Here is a 16,445-nt window from a genome sequence, read left to right as displayed (position 1 = left end):
AAAGCTGTAACAAAAAAATGTGTGAATTGCATTTGATGTAGTATCAAAAAGGTCTGAAGAAGCTACTTTGTTTTGCAGAAACATTGTTGGTTAACATGAGTGTGAATATTAAACCTTTGTTTTTGTGTTTGCAGGATCCTGTCGTGCCTAATGGAGCATCTGTACACAGAAAAAATGGTGGAAGACTGTGAACACCGTCTGCTGGAGCTGCAGTACTTTATATCCAGAGACTGGAAGTGAGTCTGCAGGAATTGGTGAACATGAAACCATCTGCACTTGACGTTCATCTAGTCTTTGCCTTTTAGCTTCAGTTCAACTTAAGAATTGATTCGACTAGATTAGACTTTAAGGCCAAATTGTGACAAGACTCTAATACTTCTCTTCACAACATGAACTGTAAAATGGAGGCATGACGTTTCATGATGGGTGCAACATACTAAAACTGAAGTTAAAGAGATGGATTATTCCCTCCTCTGTCTCCCAGATTGGATCCTATTCTGTATAAAAAGTGTCAGGGTGATGCCGCCCGGCTTTGCCACACGCACGGCTGGAATGAGACCAGTGAGCTGATGCCACCAGGAGCCGTGTTCTCCTGCCTCTACCGCCACGCTTACCGCACCGAGGAGCAAGGACGGCGGGTAGGATGTCATTTAAATGTAACCTCAGGGAGAGGTTTGAGTGTATTTTCATTTTCAGTCAGTTATGGTCCAGTTGAAATTGCTTCAGATGATAGAAATCATTGAATCATTGAGTCATTTTTCATGTTACAGCAGGTGTCATTGTTTTCAGCTTTGATTTCAAACAACAGTTTACACAGGCAGGATGGTGCAGACGTAGATAGATAGCACTGTTGCCTCACAACAAAAGGATTGGAACCGGCCTGCTGGCTGTGACTTACTACACTTTATGGAGATGTTTTCCTCGTCTCTGTGTTGGTTTCTTTTGCGTATTTCGGCTTCATCCCACAGTCCAAAAGACATGTTGTTGGATTGGTGACTGTAAATTAGCTATAGGCTTGAATGGTTGCATATGTCTCTGTAGGCTGTCGACCTGTTCAGGCCGTACCCTGCCTCTCTCCCAGGGAAATCTGAAGTCAGCCCCCAGCTGTGGCAGTGTTCTCTGTGGTACTAAAATGGTCCTAAAAGTCTATAATTTACTGAACACAGCTGAAACCTCATTTAAAATGTATTCAACTAAGAGCTGTAAGTGAAAACAGTCCAGTCAATGGTTGAAATCTCTCTTCTGCCTCCTTCCTAAAAGAAGGAGAAAAACACACATTTGGTTGTTGTTGCTTTCAGAGGGATGCACTGTGAAATGAATGTAATGTAATCGTGAAGCCTGACCGGCCCTGCTTGGCCCTGACATCCATGTAATCAGTATCTCTTCTTGAAATAATGAATAGGAAGGTCCACTTGGCCTCGATTTTGGTAATTACACTCATCAGTAAAAGACCCTTGACAGCTTGATTTGATATGATTATGTGGTCACAGTGATCGGTTTGTGTGTGAGACCTTCAGAGTAAACAGATGCATAGAGAAGTGGATTAGTGGACGAGGGAGTGATTTCAGGAGAGATGTCTCTACGTATTAGTTTCTCTCCTTCGACTGAAGTGCGACATTGATGTTGACATTAATCCTAATTAGGTCATTACAGTAACTGTCACTGAATGCAGCATTAAGTGTTGGGAAGTCCATTATGAGCGATACAGCAAATAGCCAGTAATAGCCTATCTCATCACTTATGTATGAGGAAATATCACATACTTTCTGGTCTTGATTTCTTCGTTTGCTCACCACAGAGTACCGACAGGAGTCTCGGTGCAAACTGTACTTGACCACCATGTATTAATAACAAAGATTTAAGTTTAAGTCTTTGTGATTCATATAGTGTGTACTGTATATGGAGGTATTTTTCAGCATTAAGTACATTTGTTACTTTAAGTACATTTTCCTGACTATACATATTCACTTATGGGACAATATTGTGAATGCAGTTTTGCAGTTGAGCACTTTTTCTTATGTAAAGGATCTAAAAATGTCCACCACAAACTGCTTCTGTGTGTGTGTGTGTGTGTGTGTGTGTGTGTGTGTGTGTGTGTGTGTGTGTGTGTGTGTGTGTGTGTGTGTGTGTGTGTGTGTTTGTGTGTTTGCAGTTGTCTCGGGACTGTAAGGTGGAGGTTCAGAGGATTCTCCACCAGAGAGCGCTGGATGTGAAGTTGGACCCTGAGCTGCAGAAACGCTGCATGACCGACCTTGGCAAGTGGTGCAGTGAGAAGACGGACACTGGACAGGTGGGACGGCCAAATACTGTTACTGCTGCTGATAAACTCTGAAGTTTTCTGCTGGATCATTTCTTCCGTTCCTTTTGTCTTAAAATGTGTAATTTAACACTGATACTGAACCTCAAGAGCGTTTGCATGCTGTAAAGATAGTTTACTGTTTTGTGTGTGTGTCCAGGAGCTGGAGTGCCTGCAGGATCATTTGGAGGACTTGGTGTCTACCTGCAGGGACGTTGTGGGCAACCTGACGGAGCTGGAGTCAGAGGTCAGAGATGAGAAACCAGGAGAAAGTAATCGCTTGTCGTTACACTAACTATGAGCTGGAAACCAGAACACATTGTCACCTGAGCCGTCTGTCTCACCTGCAACTTCATGTCTCCGTTTCTTTCTCACTGCTGGCTGCAGGACATCCAGATTGACGCTCTGCTCATCAGGGCCTGTGACCCCGCCATCCAGGCCCATTGCCATGTGTGTACAAACACAAAATTCTCTCTAAGTATACACTTTTATGCAAAGGTTTATGAAGCCTCAGGCAAATTACACATTTTGCTGTATTTACTTTGGTGCATACAGGAGGAGAACAGAGTAACAGTCCACAGTCTATTTGTTCCCTAAAGGAAACACTGTTTTCATGCACACATTCTGTTAAAATGTCAATTTATGATATAACATGAGAAATAAATTATAACGTTTTGTGGTCGCTGTGTGTGTTGTAGGATGTGGCTGATAACCAGATTGATACAGGTGATCTGATGGAGTGTCTGATTCAGAACAAGCACCAGAAAGAGATGAACGACAAGTGTTCAGTCGGTGTTACTCACTTCCAGCTGGTTGGTTAACATGACAACATCTGTTTCTCTGTCTCCATGTGTAAACACTTTCAGGCTCTGTAACTTTTTCCAATTGTACTACAACAACTTTTATACGTTAAAGAGTTAATGTTAATAGAGCAGAATGAAAAGTAAAGTGGATGATGTTACTGTTTTGCTGTTGCTGTTTTATGAAGGTTTTGATGTCCATTCATGTAAACTTCTCTCTCCTTCACTATTCTCAACAATCAGATTCAAATGAAGGACTTTCGGTTTTCCTATAAATTCAAGATGGCCTGTAAGGAGGATGTTCTGCGCTTGTGTCCAAACATCAAGAAAAAGTGAGTTAATGTTCATGTGAACATCTATAAAAGTTTCTCACTTTAACACTTTAAAGTGTTTTACACGTCCTGCTGAGCTGAAATAAAGTAATACCAAAAAAAAAAAAAGATCACTTTCCATTACTGTGTCTATCATACCCCAGGGTGGATGTTGTCATCTGCCTGAGCACCACAGTGAGGAACGACACGCTGCAGGATGCAAAGGAGCAGCGGGTCTCTCTGAAATGTCGCAAACAGCTGCGGGTGGAGGAGCTGGAGATGGTACACAAACACACAGTCACTCATTTGAACTGATACTGTGAGCTATATCACAGTTAATCACAGTGTGAATAAGTTGTGCATGACAGTATATATACTGTTAACATTATAAGCAGGTATAGGTAATGACAGAGAAATGGCTCAGACAGCAATGATGCAGATGATGACCAGAGTTTAGTCTGATCCACGCAACCATCAGTTAGGATGAGATGATTCATCATACTATGTGTTTGATTCTGTTGAGAATCTACTTTTCTACTTTCAAATATAGTAGGATTTCCACAATTTTCTAAAAAAAAGTATTTGTAGTGCTAATTAGCACATATTTGCAGGCTAACAGGTCTTGAAACAGGTTTTAAATTCAGTTAGGTGAACACAGAAACCCTGTCAATCATCTACCTAATGTAACACCATGAAATGTTTTGTAAACATTAAAAATTCTTGTTTTCTCTTCTCAGTCGGAGGATATTCGGTTGGATCCAGAGTTGTATGATCCCTGTAAGTCTGACATCGGTCGACTTTGTCCCAACGTGAACTTTGGGAACGCTCAGGTAGGAAACTTTAGACATTTAGAAATATTAGAAATAGAAAATGCATCACGGACATAGAGAAACGTTAGAAACATCAGAGCCCTCAAAACCTTTTTCTCCTCCATTCTTCTTCTCTGTTCTGTTTCCTTTCCTCCTCTCTGTCCTCTGATCTTCTTCCCTCTGGCCTATCTTTCTCTCCCCGTCCTCCTCCTGTTCTCTGTTCTCCTCCTTCACCATCTGCTCCTCACTTTTTTCCTCACCTGTCTCATCCTCCCTCTTCTCTCCCTTCCTTTTCTCTTCTCATTCATTGCTCTGCTCTACTCCTCTGCTCTTCTCTACTCTTCTCCTCCCTCCTCCTCCTCTCACCTCTCTCCTGCTAAAGATGATCGAGTGTCTGAAGGAGCAGAAGAAGCAGCTCAGTCAGCGCTGCCACCAGCGGATCTTCAGGCTGCAGGAGGGGGAGATGACCGACCCCGAGCTCGACTACCAGCTGATGAGAGTCTGCAAGCAGATGATCAAGGTGAAGAACAGAATAATAAAAGACAGTATTTGATGAATAATGCCTTTAAATTAGTTTGTTGATTTGTTTTGAAAGGCAGTTTCATGCGTCTGGGGTCTATTTATATATATCCAATCGTGTTAAAGTCAATGAAACAACTTACGAACTTGTTGAATTGGAAACTCTCTCCTGCAGCGGTTCTGCACCGAGGCCGACGCCAGAAACGTTCTTCAGTGTCTGAAACAGAACAAAAACAGCGAGCTGATGGATCCTAAGTGTAAACAGATGATCACCAAGAGGCAGATCACACAGAACACAGGTACACACTCACATGAGTAAAACAGCTGGAGCTGGAGAAAATATACACCAAGAGTTTGTGAACCTGAATCTGATGTGACTTATTCAAACCAGAAGCTGTGTTCACCTCACTGACACACCTCCGTGCTCCTCTTGCTCCACCAGACTACAGGTTGAACCCGGTGTTGAGGAAAGCTTGTCTGGCCGACATCCCAAAGTTCTGCCAGTCCATCCTGAACAAGGCGAGCGAGGACAGTGAATTGGAGGGTCAGGTCATCGCCTGCCTCAAACTTAAATATGCTGACCAGGTCAGTCCAATACAAAACTGTCAGTAAAATAATAAAAAGCGGCCCTATTACATCTTTTTCAGGTGTTTTGTTTTAATATTTCTTGATACTATTACATTTGAAATATCTGGGTGATTATCATTATGTTAAATTGTGTGTTTTCTAACTGGGGTTTGGTTCAGAGGTTGTCGTCAGACTGTGAAGACCAGATTAGAGTGATTCTCCAAGAGTCAGCACTCGACTACAGACTGGACCCACAGTTACAGATGCACTGCTCAGACGAGGTACAGAACACACACACACACACACATACACACGCTCTTTCTTTTACTGCATCTAACTCTATTTCTGTTCTTTATTTTTACCTCTCCTATCCTGCGCTCTCCTCCTGTAGATCTCCAGACTGTGTGCGGAGGAGGCAGCAGCTCAGGAGCAGACCGGTCAGGTGGAGGAGTGTCTGAAGGTCAACTTGCTGAAAATAAAACAGGAAACCTGTAAAAAGGTAAATATGATTTGGCAAAGTAAAGTGATTTTGTATCCACAGATGATTTTGGATACTTGGATTGAACTCTTCTTCTACTGTTTGCAGGAGGTTCTCAACATGTTAAAGGAGAGTAAGGCAGACATTTTTGTGGACCCAGTCCTTCACACCGCCTGCGCTCTTGACATCAAACACCACTGCGCTGCCATCACACCTGGCAGAGGACGGCGTGAGTGCTTTAACGCGTCTTTATATTAGAACTTTTCCAGACTCAAAAAAGTAGAAGTGACTGACTTTTTGTTGGTTTGGGCACTTTGAAAACCTTTAAGCGTGATTCTTCACTGTGTGTGTGAATGCTTTCATTGCTGACTCGCTCTCGCCACACAGAGATGTCGTGCCTGATGGAAGCTTTGCAGGACAAGAGGATTCGTTTGCAGCCCGAGTGTAAGAAAAGACTTCAAGACCGCATCGACATGTGGAGCTACGCCGCAAAGGTAAAATCTTCACCTTGTTTCTGGTTGAATTTTTTTTTATATTTATCATATCTACCTCAAATTTGAAGCACAAATGTTCACCTCTACCCTTAACCCAGCTTCCACTACTCTTTCTCACAAATTCATTGTATGACAGCTTTATTCCTCTTTCGTTGCCTCCTTACCGGCCGACCTAGCATAGAAGTCCTCACAGGCCTGTTGTTGTTGCCCTCTACCTTCACCTTACGTTGCATCTTCCTGTCTCCTGGACACACATTATGTCTCTTCAGTCCTCTCAGTGTCCCACTTCTTCTTAGCTAAACTCTTAGGATCCCTCAGCTTAGCTAAGACTTTTGCAGAGTCTACCTTCATCAGTCCTTCTTTGTTCCTGTCCTGAAGACCAAACCTGCCCATCATAATCTAACCACCTCTGTTCCCTTAACCAACATGTCCATTGAAATCTGCACCAATCACCACTTTCTCACCTCTGTGGATGCTCAGCATCACATCATCTAACTAATGATGTGATAACTAACACTCCAGAATTTCTTCTAACTCACATCCTACCTGTGGGACATAACCAACAACAACATTGAACATCACACCTTCAATTACCACCTTCAGAGTCATCATCTGTACTCTTTTCACCTCCAGAACATTCCTGACAAACTCTTTCTGAATAACTCCTACTCCATTTCTCTTCCCATCCTCACCATGGTAAAACAACTCGGACCCTAAGTTTCTAGCCTCGCGACCTTTCCACTTGGTCTCCTGGACACACATTATGCCGACCCAGTATAAAAAGACACTGGATTGTGCCCCCTTGTGGTTGCATTGAGCATGAGCAACAGGAAGGAGGCTAAAAAAAGGCTTAATTTTTTCTTTTTCAGGTAAAAATATTGCACAAATGCGTCTACTATTGTGAAAGTGATCAATGAAGGCACACAAAAGTTCGCTAAACTACGTATCTGACTGATGATACTGTTAATTTACCGGTGCGCAATTGGGCAAATTAACGTGTTTTTTTTAAGCTTCTCAAAAGTTTAGATGTGCTATTATTCTTGCAAAATTATGACACAGATTAAGTGTTAAAAAAAAGGTTGACGCTTGATGTCTGGCTTCGTCTTGTAGGTGGCACCAGCAGAAGGCTTCTCAGACCTGGCCGTGCAGGTGATGACATCGCCCTCCAAGAACTACATCCTGTTAATGATCGCACTGAGCGTGTGCATCCTCTTCCTGGTGGGCCTGCTGTGTGGTCGGATCACCAAGCAAGTGATGAGAGAACTGAAGGACCGGTAGAGGTTGAAATGACTCCTCGCATCTTCCGTACCTTCCTCTTCGTCCTTCTTTGCCCTTCGCCTCTCTCAGATGCCCAGCCCGTGACCAGCCAACCTTCACAGTGCCCACATCCGGACCTCCACCTCTGTTTAAAAGTCCTGTTTGGCTACTGCTGAACATTTGCGCCAAATGTCAGTCCCTGACTCTCACATAAACCTTTAATCTCCATTTGGGCATTTCCAAACTACAAGAGAGCACTCATTGTCTGATTGGAGCAATTTTCCTTGATGATCAATTTTTTATTCTTCCCAAAAATCTGTGGGGACGCCCGTCATCTCTGAAGTTTCTAATTAAGCGCTTCTCATAATGTGGCCGAGGGCTGCTTCTGAGGCTGGGATTGCTTTTCTCTCATTGAGTCCTGATGCTTTCTGTGGTATTTAATCGAGACCGGAGCATGTAGAGCAACAGGAAATAGTTTCTTTGACTGCGGCTGCCTGCATCGAACATGGAGCAACTCGACATCTTGAGGCAAACTTTGAATTCTGAGATGTTCCTGTTGCTTTAAAACATTTGTGCATCTGTCATAATGTCCCATCCTCTTCACTGCTGTACAGGATAATGTCCTGCTCCCCATTTAGACCAGGTCAGGGCCGCTTCGCTTGCTACGAAAAAAAACCCCACTGACTGAAAGTGAAGGTCAAGCTGGTCTCCATTATCAGGAATGTTGTGTGCACATTGATTTTGTTTCAAACTTTAGTAAATGCTAACTAAGTAATTGCAGTTTTTTATTATTTTATGCCTTATTTATTATTGAAGGACTTTATTGATTCTGATTTGCTTTATGCACAAACCTTTCCTCTGGTCATCGAGGTGATTCAGAGGAATCTCCAGCTGGGTGTTCTGAGGCAGCCAAAAGATTAATTCCACCTTTAGTTTCGGATTTGTATTTTTTATTTTTATCACGACCTGTGTACTCCGTGTCCTTGTTGCCTTTAATGAAGCTTCAATTTACCCTGTTTTGATCGGTGATGGAGGAAGTGATTGTTAATGTGAATATAGCATTTAAACTTGAGTCATGTAAGAACAACTGGATTTCTCTGCATAAGAAGTTTGTTTTTTTTCTCCCCCAAATTTGTGAATCAACGTTATTGCCAGAGGTCAAACTTGCACTGAGCTGCAAGCACACTAAAAAATGTGGGATTTGTAAATCCTGTGCTCAAAACAACTAAAAAGAGACATAAGATTACCACAAAGACGCAAAACTACGAGAGAGACAAAAACAACTACAGAAAGATGCAAAACATGACTGTTAATATTTATTGGCTGAGAATCACTGAGCTCAGTTTAAGATTACAAAGACAAGCAGAAGGATCCCAAAAAGACACAGAACAAACAAGACTTTGTTGCATCATTTGTAGTCGTTTCTCGTCTCTTTCAGTCTGCGGGTCCTGTATTGGAGGCTCACATGTCCGAGTCTGATGGAAAAAAAAAGTCCCATTGTCTCTACCTGGCTGTGGGATAGTTGGTGTTACAAATAACAACTATTTATTGATATTATTTGCTATATTAATATTTTATATTACAGTATTTAAAGGTGTTGAAATTAATTTATTACACATCAAAAACATAACTTTTTATAGTGTACAGTTTATTCCCAAGGATTTACGGTACAAGTGACAACATAACATATTCTCTGTCCCTCTTCTTAAAAAATGAAATAACAACTACAGTTCTCCTTATTCTAAAGTTTCTAAAGCTGGCTGTGAACATGGTTTTCTCTAAAACAGCAAATTTTCATTTCTGTTGTTTATTAATTATTGAACCGTTGGTAGATTTGTATTTTAAGTTTGGACAAAGTCAGAGAAGTAAAACTGATTTATGTGTCTTGAGGTCTGTTAATCACAGTGAGACTCAATCATTTCAAAACAAGCGAGTCGGGGTGACTGGGACATATCACTATTACCTGAAACTCGATTGGAGTAATATCAAATATACGTTTTCACTTCCATAATACATATCTGTGATACATGTAAGGAAAAACATGTTTCTGGATTTATTGCCCCTTAAATTACTTTTCCATACAAACCACTCATGGAGACCATGAGAGTGTCACTTCTGTTTAAACAGATTCAGTCTCATCAAGTGGAAATATTAAAGACGTTTGGGTTTTTGATGACATTAAAACTTAATCCATTGGATCAATTTTGGACAAAATAAATCCCTTGCTCAGTATTATATATTATAGCCATAAATGTATTATTAGTTTGCAAATAAATTACTTTTACTTATAAGAAAAGAAATGCAAACATTAATTTACTTCGAGTTTCCTACTTAGTATTTATGTTTTCATTTGAGGTTGGTGTTAAATAAATGTCTGCAGAGCGTTAAAGAGCTCGTAGCCTCAGTGGGCTGACATCAGCTAATTGGACAAGGAGCCTCAACCTTTGCATCTATCTGCATTTTTGTTATACATTAATATCTGTGAATGATTCAAAGCAGATGATTAATGTGCAGCACATGCTGTTCACATTAGTGTACAGTGTGTAGAATGGATTGTGTATGTACGCTCAAGTCTGATGTTGAGTCAGAGCGATTTACTGGGAAGTAAAGACGGCTATCATAACCAGTTTTGTATTTGTACAAACTTCCTGTCAGTGTGCAGTTGTTTTCTTTTTGGATTATGCCATGTGAAATGAAGATGTAACAGATTTATCATTGTGAGATTTGTTTTTTGCTGTACAGATAAAAATTTGTCAATTTAATAAAAATGTCCGCAGATTTTCATACCCTCGCCTCAAACCGAGTCACTGTTACCATCACACCATGTAAACATTCGGCAATGTTAAGGCTCCTAGTTGGTGCATGTTGAAATGTAAAACTAATCTTTTCAATCTTAATCTGTTTTCACTACGTTTTACATCAAACGTAGTGAAAAGTGAGGTGGTCAACATTATTAATCCCCTGTGATTTTTTTTGTTTGGCAAATTAGGGGAGAGGTCTCTTAATTAAGCTCTGTGACTTTAAATCAAGAAATATTAACACTTTAGAGTTTAAGGAGGCTCAAACCCAGCGACCCACAGCCCTCTCTGGCCCCTGGGCCTGTGCCCAATAGGCCTGTTCTGTAATCCATCCATAATCTGAACTGAATCAACCATGAGAGATTGATGCTCATCCAAGCTTTCCAAGATTTGTCTATGGGAAAAATGAATGGGAAGAGGGAGCCGAGATTATAACTCCTCCCAATGTACATGAGGAATGAAAGAAATATCCGCACTGAAAGAGTCTGTAGTAGGCTCATTTATTACTGCTTTCCGCTTTATTTATTGTACATGTTACAATTTGGGAAAGAAAAGGAAAGAAAAAGGAAAAAGCAGCCTCAACTATTAGCTCACTGATAATGTGAACATCTGTTTCCAATGTAGCAAAGCTCACATCAGCTGAACAGAGGACGCTTCCTCACATATGAACCACAAACATGAAAAACCCAAAAGCCAGACAAAGAATATCACTTTTTTTACGCCTCTGAGATGCATGTGCTTCTTAATCCCAGCACAAACTAGCAACACGGGTTAGATTAACCAAATCTAACAGTCAACTAAACTCTTCCTGTTTTATTCAGTCTAATTTAAATGAAGATTGCTAAATTAAAGCCGAAAATAAATTAGTAGGTCAATAACTTGACTGTAAAAATGCTATACTTAAAAAAATGTAAATTTAACAAGTAATAAACTGTTTACACTGTCTACACATTAGCGATGTCCGCTCAGCCTTGAAGTTCACAGGGTGCAGGACTGGAGCCAAGCCCAGCCGAGTGGTGGGGTACAGTGTGCCCTGGTCAGGTCACTGTTCGATTAGAGGTCTAACACACATAAACACCACTCACTCACACATCTGAAGGCAATTTAGGATTGCCTGGTAACACCCAGAAATGCTCCAGCTGTCAGGTTTTAACGCAGAACTGTTTTCCTGCGATGTGACAGTGTCCAAGTCCAGTTTCTATTCATACTCAAAATCAGCTGACGTATTATAAACATACATAAAAGATTAAAAAAAAAAAAAAAAGGTCAAGTGAATTCGGTGTCACCTAAAAATCTACAAAATAAACAAAGCATATAGTGATTCGGCTAAACGAGTGGGAGAGGACATGAAAGGTTTACAGCCAATCAAATACTGCTTGTACAATACAAGTTAAAACGTGCCTTAAGTCCAGCTAACAGGTGATCTACTGGGACTGGAGGTCATCAGCAGGTCTTTACCCAGCAGACAGCAGGGTGGTGCTGAGCATTTCTGCTGCCTCATCTACTAAGGCACTCAAAGTCTCTCCTCTCATTTAACTTTCATCTTTTCTACCTGAGCAGCAACCACCACAGCTGAGCGGAGAAGACGACAAATGAGTTGCAGCTCCTCTAATAACCAAACTAGATGTTTGCTCCTAGAAAACTCAGACTGATCTGAAATCTACATCACGTCTTAAGTTAAACTAACCATCTGTTTAATGAGATATCAGAGTGGTATAAATCTTTCCATAAAGAGAGAGAATAAAGTGAATAATCGTATTTCCCACAATTGCTGATTCTTCTTTAAAAAGAATTATGTTTAAAGGTGTGTTTGATGACAGCTGTGGTTGTTACTCCTTGCTGCTTATTCCACCTCCACACAGTCTTTGTCTTCTTAGAATAAATGTAATAAACATAAATGATTGGCAGCCAACAGGAAGCAAAAATCGTCCCATCAGAAATTAATGTGTGGCATCTCAGAATATACAGATATGTCCACGTTTTTCTCCTCAGGAGATTTCTCTGCCAGGCTTCGTTCAAACAACAGTTTTGTTACCTCAGGTTGAGTCTTTCACAACAAGTGAACTTGTCCACTGGCTAAAAAAAAAACAAAAAAACAAAAAGGACTCCGTGATGAGTTTGACTGTGTGGTTTCACAGAGGATATGTCTACATTTCAGCACTATTCGCTTTCAATTGGTCCTGGCATCTCGCGTGTAGCTGTACCATTGGCTTGATGACTAAAGAGTGGTGGCCGTCAGGAATCAACAACCTGGACGTAGTTGGCGGGGTAGAGGCCGACCTGGCCGTTGCTCAGCTGACCTTTACACCAGCCCTGCTCATCTTCCTCTCCCATCTTCAGCAGCTCCTCACCTGGAAACATTGCACATTGTACACTGAGTGGAAGGCAGCGCTCATTATAATGACATATAATACGTTTATCGGGGATCTGGTTTTGGCAGAGTAACTCAGCAGATCCCCAAAATATTTGTGTCCACAGAATTAGATTAATTTGTAATTTGTTAGAAAGCTAGGGTCTTCCTCACAAAGATTGTTTTAGTGTTAGAAGTACTGGTCAGACAACAGGAAATGTACAAAAGTAACTTCTGAGAAGCTCGTACCAGTGACTATTTGACATTTTTACTTACAAACATGACCAAGAGTTGAGCAATAATCAGAATTATTGCCAATATATATATATATATTTACCTAATCTACCTAATCAATTAATTAACTGCTGAGTGCTGCTTGGTTTCTAGGTGCCTAGTGTACTAATTAAACTGCCATTATAGTCGAGGGGAAGAACAAGTTTTTATCTCTGGGCCCTTCAGGAGGTTAATCTGTCCATGGTTCCTGGAGCTGAGCTGAGTTAAGCATTTCCAAACTAAGGTCTCTCCCTCTGTGGTGCCATCGGGTCCCATTAGCTCATGTGCCTCCCATTGAGAGAACAGACTGAGGCTACAACAGTGTGACAGGTCAGAGCCACACAACAGAGCGTCCTGGTTAACCTTAGACAACAAGGGCATGCTTCTAGGTCAAAAGTGAGTGAAAGTACAAAGCTGTGAAAGTTGCATTACAGTCTTACTCCACTCATGACTGAAACAATGTGTTTGACATGAGTGTGTGTAAACGTGTTAAGACGAGGCATCACAGTGAACAAAAAGAAAAAGAAACAATTTCTATAAATATGAAATATAAACTGTTTTTCTAGGATTTACAGATCATATTATGTTCTTGTGCTTATGTATTTTCATAAAATTGCTGTTGAGATAATAGGCTGTATGAATTGGAAATGACGCTCTCCTGCAGAAACCTTTTTTTAGTGCAGCTTAAAATGTATGAAACAATATCATAAAAGTAAAACTGATTTCCCCCGTGATGCCTCAGGTCCGTAAGCATTAGTAAGGGTTAATACCTGCTTTAAAGCTGAGCTCATCAGCCTCCTGGCCCGTGTAATCATAGAGCGCTCGGACTCGCACCGCCTCTACCTGCTCCTCTTCGTCCTCTGCCTCCCCCACGCCATTCACCGCCAGCACCTTCTTAGGACTTTCCTCGTCTGACCAGTCTGATGAATACCTGAGAGGAGGAAGGAGAGAGAGAGAGCAAAAGATTGGAAATCTAGCTGATAAATCTATTTGCTTATGAAACATTTTGTGATTAACAATTCAGATATAATCAGCTGTTAACTGCAGTCATGTCCGTGTGGACATGATCCAAAAGCTTAATGATTCTAGTATAACCTAAAAATAACGGGACTGCATGTTTGTTCATTGTGATGATGATTATGATTCATATTAGTCTTATAGATTCAAGGTTGAGTTTTTCAATCTGCTATCCACCTAACACTGGTTATCTTTTTTTTTGACAGAAAAACCATGTTGTTGCTCTTTCACCACCCGTTTTACTGTGCAACAGTGGAAACTGAAACATTTTAAAAAGATGAACGTGAAATCACAGAAAAATTACTGAGCAGTGAGGAAGAAAAGTCGTTGTTTGGAAACAAGCTTATTCAGACTCCACATACTGTGGCAGAACAAAAATGCGTGTATGTAATTACACTCCAGTAACATGATACTGGTTCTGACTACAAATTTCTGACTCTTGAATCATGTTTTAAAGATTCAAAAAAAGACGAGCAGCTCTGTCGGCAGCAGACATGATGGGATTTCATAGAGAAGCACAGCAGGTGATTTACAGTTTGTTGCTACTGAGAAAACATAATGCTAGGGGAGCGTGAACACCGGCTGGTAACAGTCTGTAACACACACGCACACACACAGACTGAGTCAGCTTTCTAGCTACTAATTAGAGTGTGTTATGTACAGGATGTTAACTCCTCAGGGTGACTACAAGGTAACAAGCTACATGCTACACGCCTCTATCTCTGTATCGCACACGCACAAGTGGGTCGAAAATGGAAAATTGCAGTTTGGAGTGAAGTCTGAACTTAAGAGCCCACAGGTATGCACACATACACACACGTTTACAGTAAAAACACACAGTCTGCATTTTCTATTTTAGCATTTCATGTGTTCATGTATGTTGGGTATCCAACTTTGTATCTTACTTAGAGCAATGATGAGAGCATCAGTTTGTGAAGAATGATAACGTTAGCCTTTGAAGTCAGTCTTACAGTGACCATATGGTAATAAAGCTGAGTGAGGTGACCTCCTACCTGCCCGTGTCCGTAGTGATGTCTCCACCTGAGGGGACGATGTTGGTGAGGGTGACCACGTTCTCCTCAGATTGTCCACCTCGCTCCTTCCTGCTGATGGAACGACTGGCCTCTGGAGTCCACTCCTGCACGCAGGGTTAGGGTTAGGGTTTTCAAATTAAATTCAATCACAAATGAATTGACATAGTTTTTCTGATTCTGAATGAAACTGTGGAGAGATTTAAATGAAAACGACTACTGAAAAGTCTCCCAGGATCTTAATCTATCCAATATTCAAACTAAATGTTTTTTAGGTGCCAATGTTAATTCATAGATGCAGTTTTATTCTCTGTTGATAATCAATTAATAAACTTATCAATCAGCTGCATCTCCAAGAGATCAGAGACAATCTAGGAAATTAACTATGTTATAAGTGTGCAAAACAAATATAGAATTAGCACTAACATGTACAATACGTGCAAATTCATTATTATTGCCCTTCACTTTAAAACATTTGTTTTTGGATGCAGCAGGCAGAGATAGTGTTAAAATGAACAGTCCTCACAAGCACAGAAAGACAAACAGTGTGTGCTGGGACAATGGCTCTCTGTTTGCGTGTTGGTCGCGCTGTGGGAACGACACGAGATTCCTCAGAGGACACAAGAGATTCATTTCTTTCTGCCAACATCTCTGTCTCCCCGTTTCTAGCTAAACAGTCTCCGTCTTTACAGCAACATTCTTACTGAAGAGGCACCTGTCCCCATCACCTCCATAAGAAAAGAACCACATCCTTTCAGTAGTTACACTGATGAACTCTCATACATGGAGCTGCCACTGTAGCGAGGACATCGTTTGTGCTCCTGTTGAACTGTTATACTGTATGTAGGTTATACTGAAAGGGTTTTATACTATCGTAGTTCCCCTCACTGATAAGCTACAGTCCTCTTCTGTGGTATCCACTCCGGTTATTAGCAGTTAACAGCTGAATATGTTCAGCTTTCGAAACAGGAAGAAAAGTTCAGCAGTGACGTTGGTGTGATTTTCTTAACTCAGTTGCAGAAAAGACAAATTTGAAAAGATAAAATAAAATCTACAAGCCATTTTTCTGTGCTCTTTTTCTTGCATTTCTGAGTATTAGATGTCATCTCTTTTGTAGGATTTTGAAATTTGATGATCCAGGTCTGAAGCAGCGTACACACAGCCAAAAATAAAAGTGGAGGGTGGGAGGCAGGAATCCAGAGGATTTTGTCTATTATGTCTATTATGATTTAACAATTGGGTCTGCAGATCTTTTCACAGACAGAAAATGGAACAATACAGGCATCACAATTATTCCCTCACTGTGGATGAGGAACAGAGTGTGAGGAGGGTGTGGACATACGTGTGTGAAACTGATCACAGACGGTTATAATATCAGGTTTTCTCACATTTTTGCAAACAGGACATTCTGTGCTTTTCAACACACTCTGACATGAAACTGCAAC

The 16,445-nt window shown here is 40.9% G+C and overlaps 2 protein-coding genes across 3 annotated transcripts in view; one reads left to right on the top strand and one right to left on the bottom strand.

Annotated features, from left to right (window-relative positions):
• The window catches only part of LOC113174128 (Golgi apparatus protein 1-like), a 26,314-nt gene extending 14,627 nt beyond the window's left edge, over window positions 1–11,687 (top strand). The window contains exons 10-26 of the mRNA XM_026377844.1: window positions 135–236; window positions 485–638; window positions 2,153–2,290; window positions 2,457–2,543; window positions 2,684–2,746; window positions 2,995–3,108; window positions 3,340–3,428; window positions 3,572–3,689; window positions 4,145–4,237; window positions 4,599–4,736; window positions 4,911–5,034; window positions 5,178–5,320; window positions 5,482–5,583; window positions 5,694–5,801; window positions 5,889–6,009; window positions 6,168–6,274; window positions 7,385–11,687. Coding sequence (XP_026233629.1) covers window positions 135–236; window positions 485–638; window positions 2,153–2,290; window positions 2,457–2,543; window positions 2,684–2,746; window positions 2,995–3,108; window positions 3,340–3,428; window positions 3,572–3,689; window positions 4,145–4,237; window positions 4,599–4,736; window positions 4,911–5,034; window positions 5,178–5,320; window positions 5,482–5,583; window positions 5,694–5,801; window positions 5,889–6,009; window positions 6,168–6,274; window positions 7,385–7,552 — 1,969 coding nt within the window. The 3' untranslated portion in view covers window positions 7,553–11,687. The remainder of the gene's footprint in view (window positions 1–134; window positions 237–484; window positions 639–2,152; window positions 2,291–2,456; window positions 2,544–2,683; window positions 2,747–2,994; window positions 3,109–3,339; window positions 3,429–3,571; window positions 3,690–4,144; window positions 4,238–4,598; window positions 4,737–4,910; window positions 5,035–5,177; window positions 5,321–5,481; window positions 5,584–5,693; window positions 5,802–5,888; window positions 6,010–6,167; window positions 6,275–7,384) is intronic.
• pacsin3 (protein kinase C and casein kinase substrate in neurons 3) overlaps window positions 10,814–16,445 on the bottom strand; it is a 22,075-nt gene continuing 16,443 nt past the window's right edge. For both annotated transcript variants that reach the window (XM_026377850.1, XM_026377849.1), the window contains 3 exons: window positions 14,983–15,107; window positions 13,723–13,883; window positions 10,814–12,680 (listed from right to left, as the gene is read on the bottom strand). In XM_026377850.1, coding sequence (XP_026233635.1) covers window positions 12,565–12,680; window positions 13,723–13,883; window positions 14,983–15,107 — 402 coding nt within the window. In that variant the 3' untranslated portion in view covers window positions 10,814–12,564. The remainder of the gene's footprint in view (window positions 12,681–13,722; window positions 13,884–14,982; window positions 15,108–16,445) is intronic.

The sequence above is a fragment of the Anabas testudineus genome, chromosome 3, assembly GCF_900324465.2.
Source record: "Anabas testudineus chromosome 3, fAnaTes1.2, whole genome shotgun sequence".
NCBI lineage: Eukaryota > Metazoa > Chordata > Actinopteri > Anabantiformes > Anabantidae > Anabas > Anabas testudineus.
Note: the sequence above shows the minus strand (reverse complement) of the source record. Positions and strands in the feature narration are given on the sequence as shown.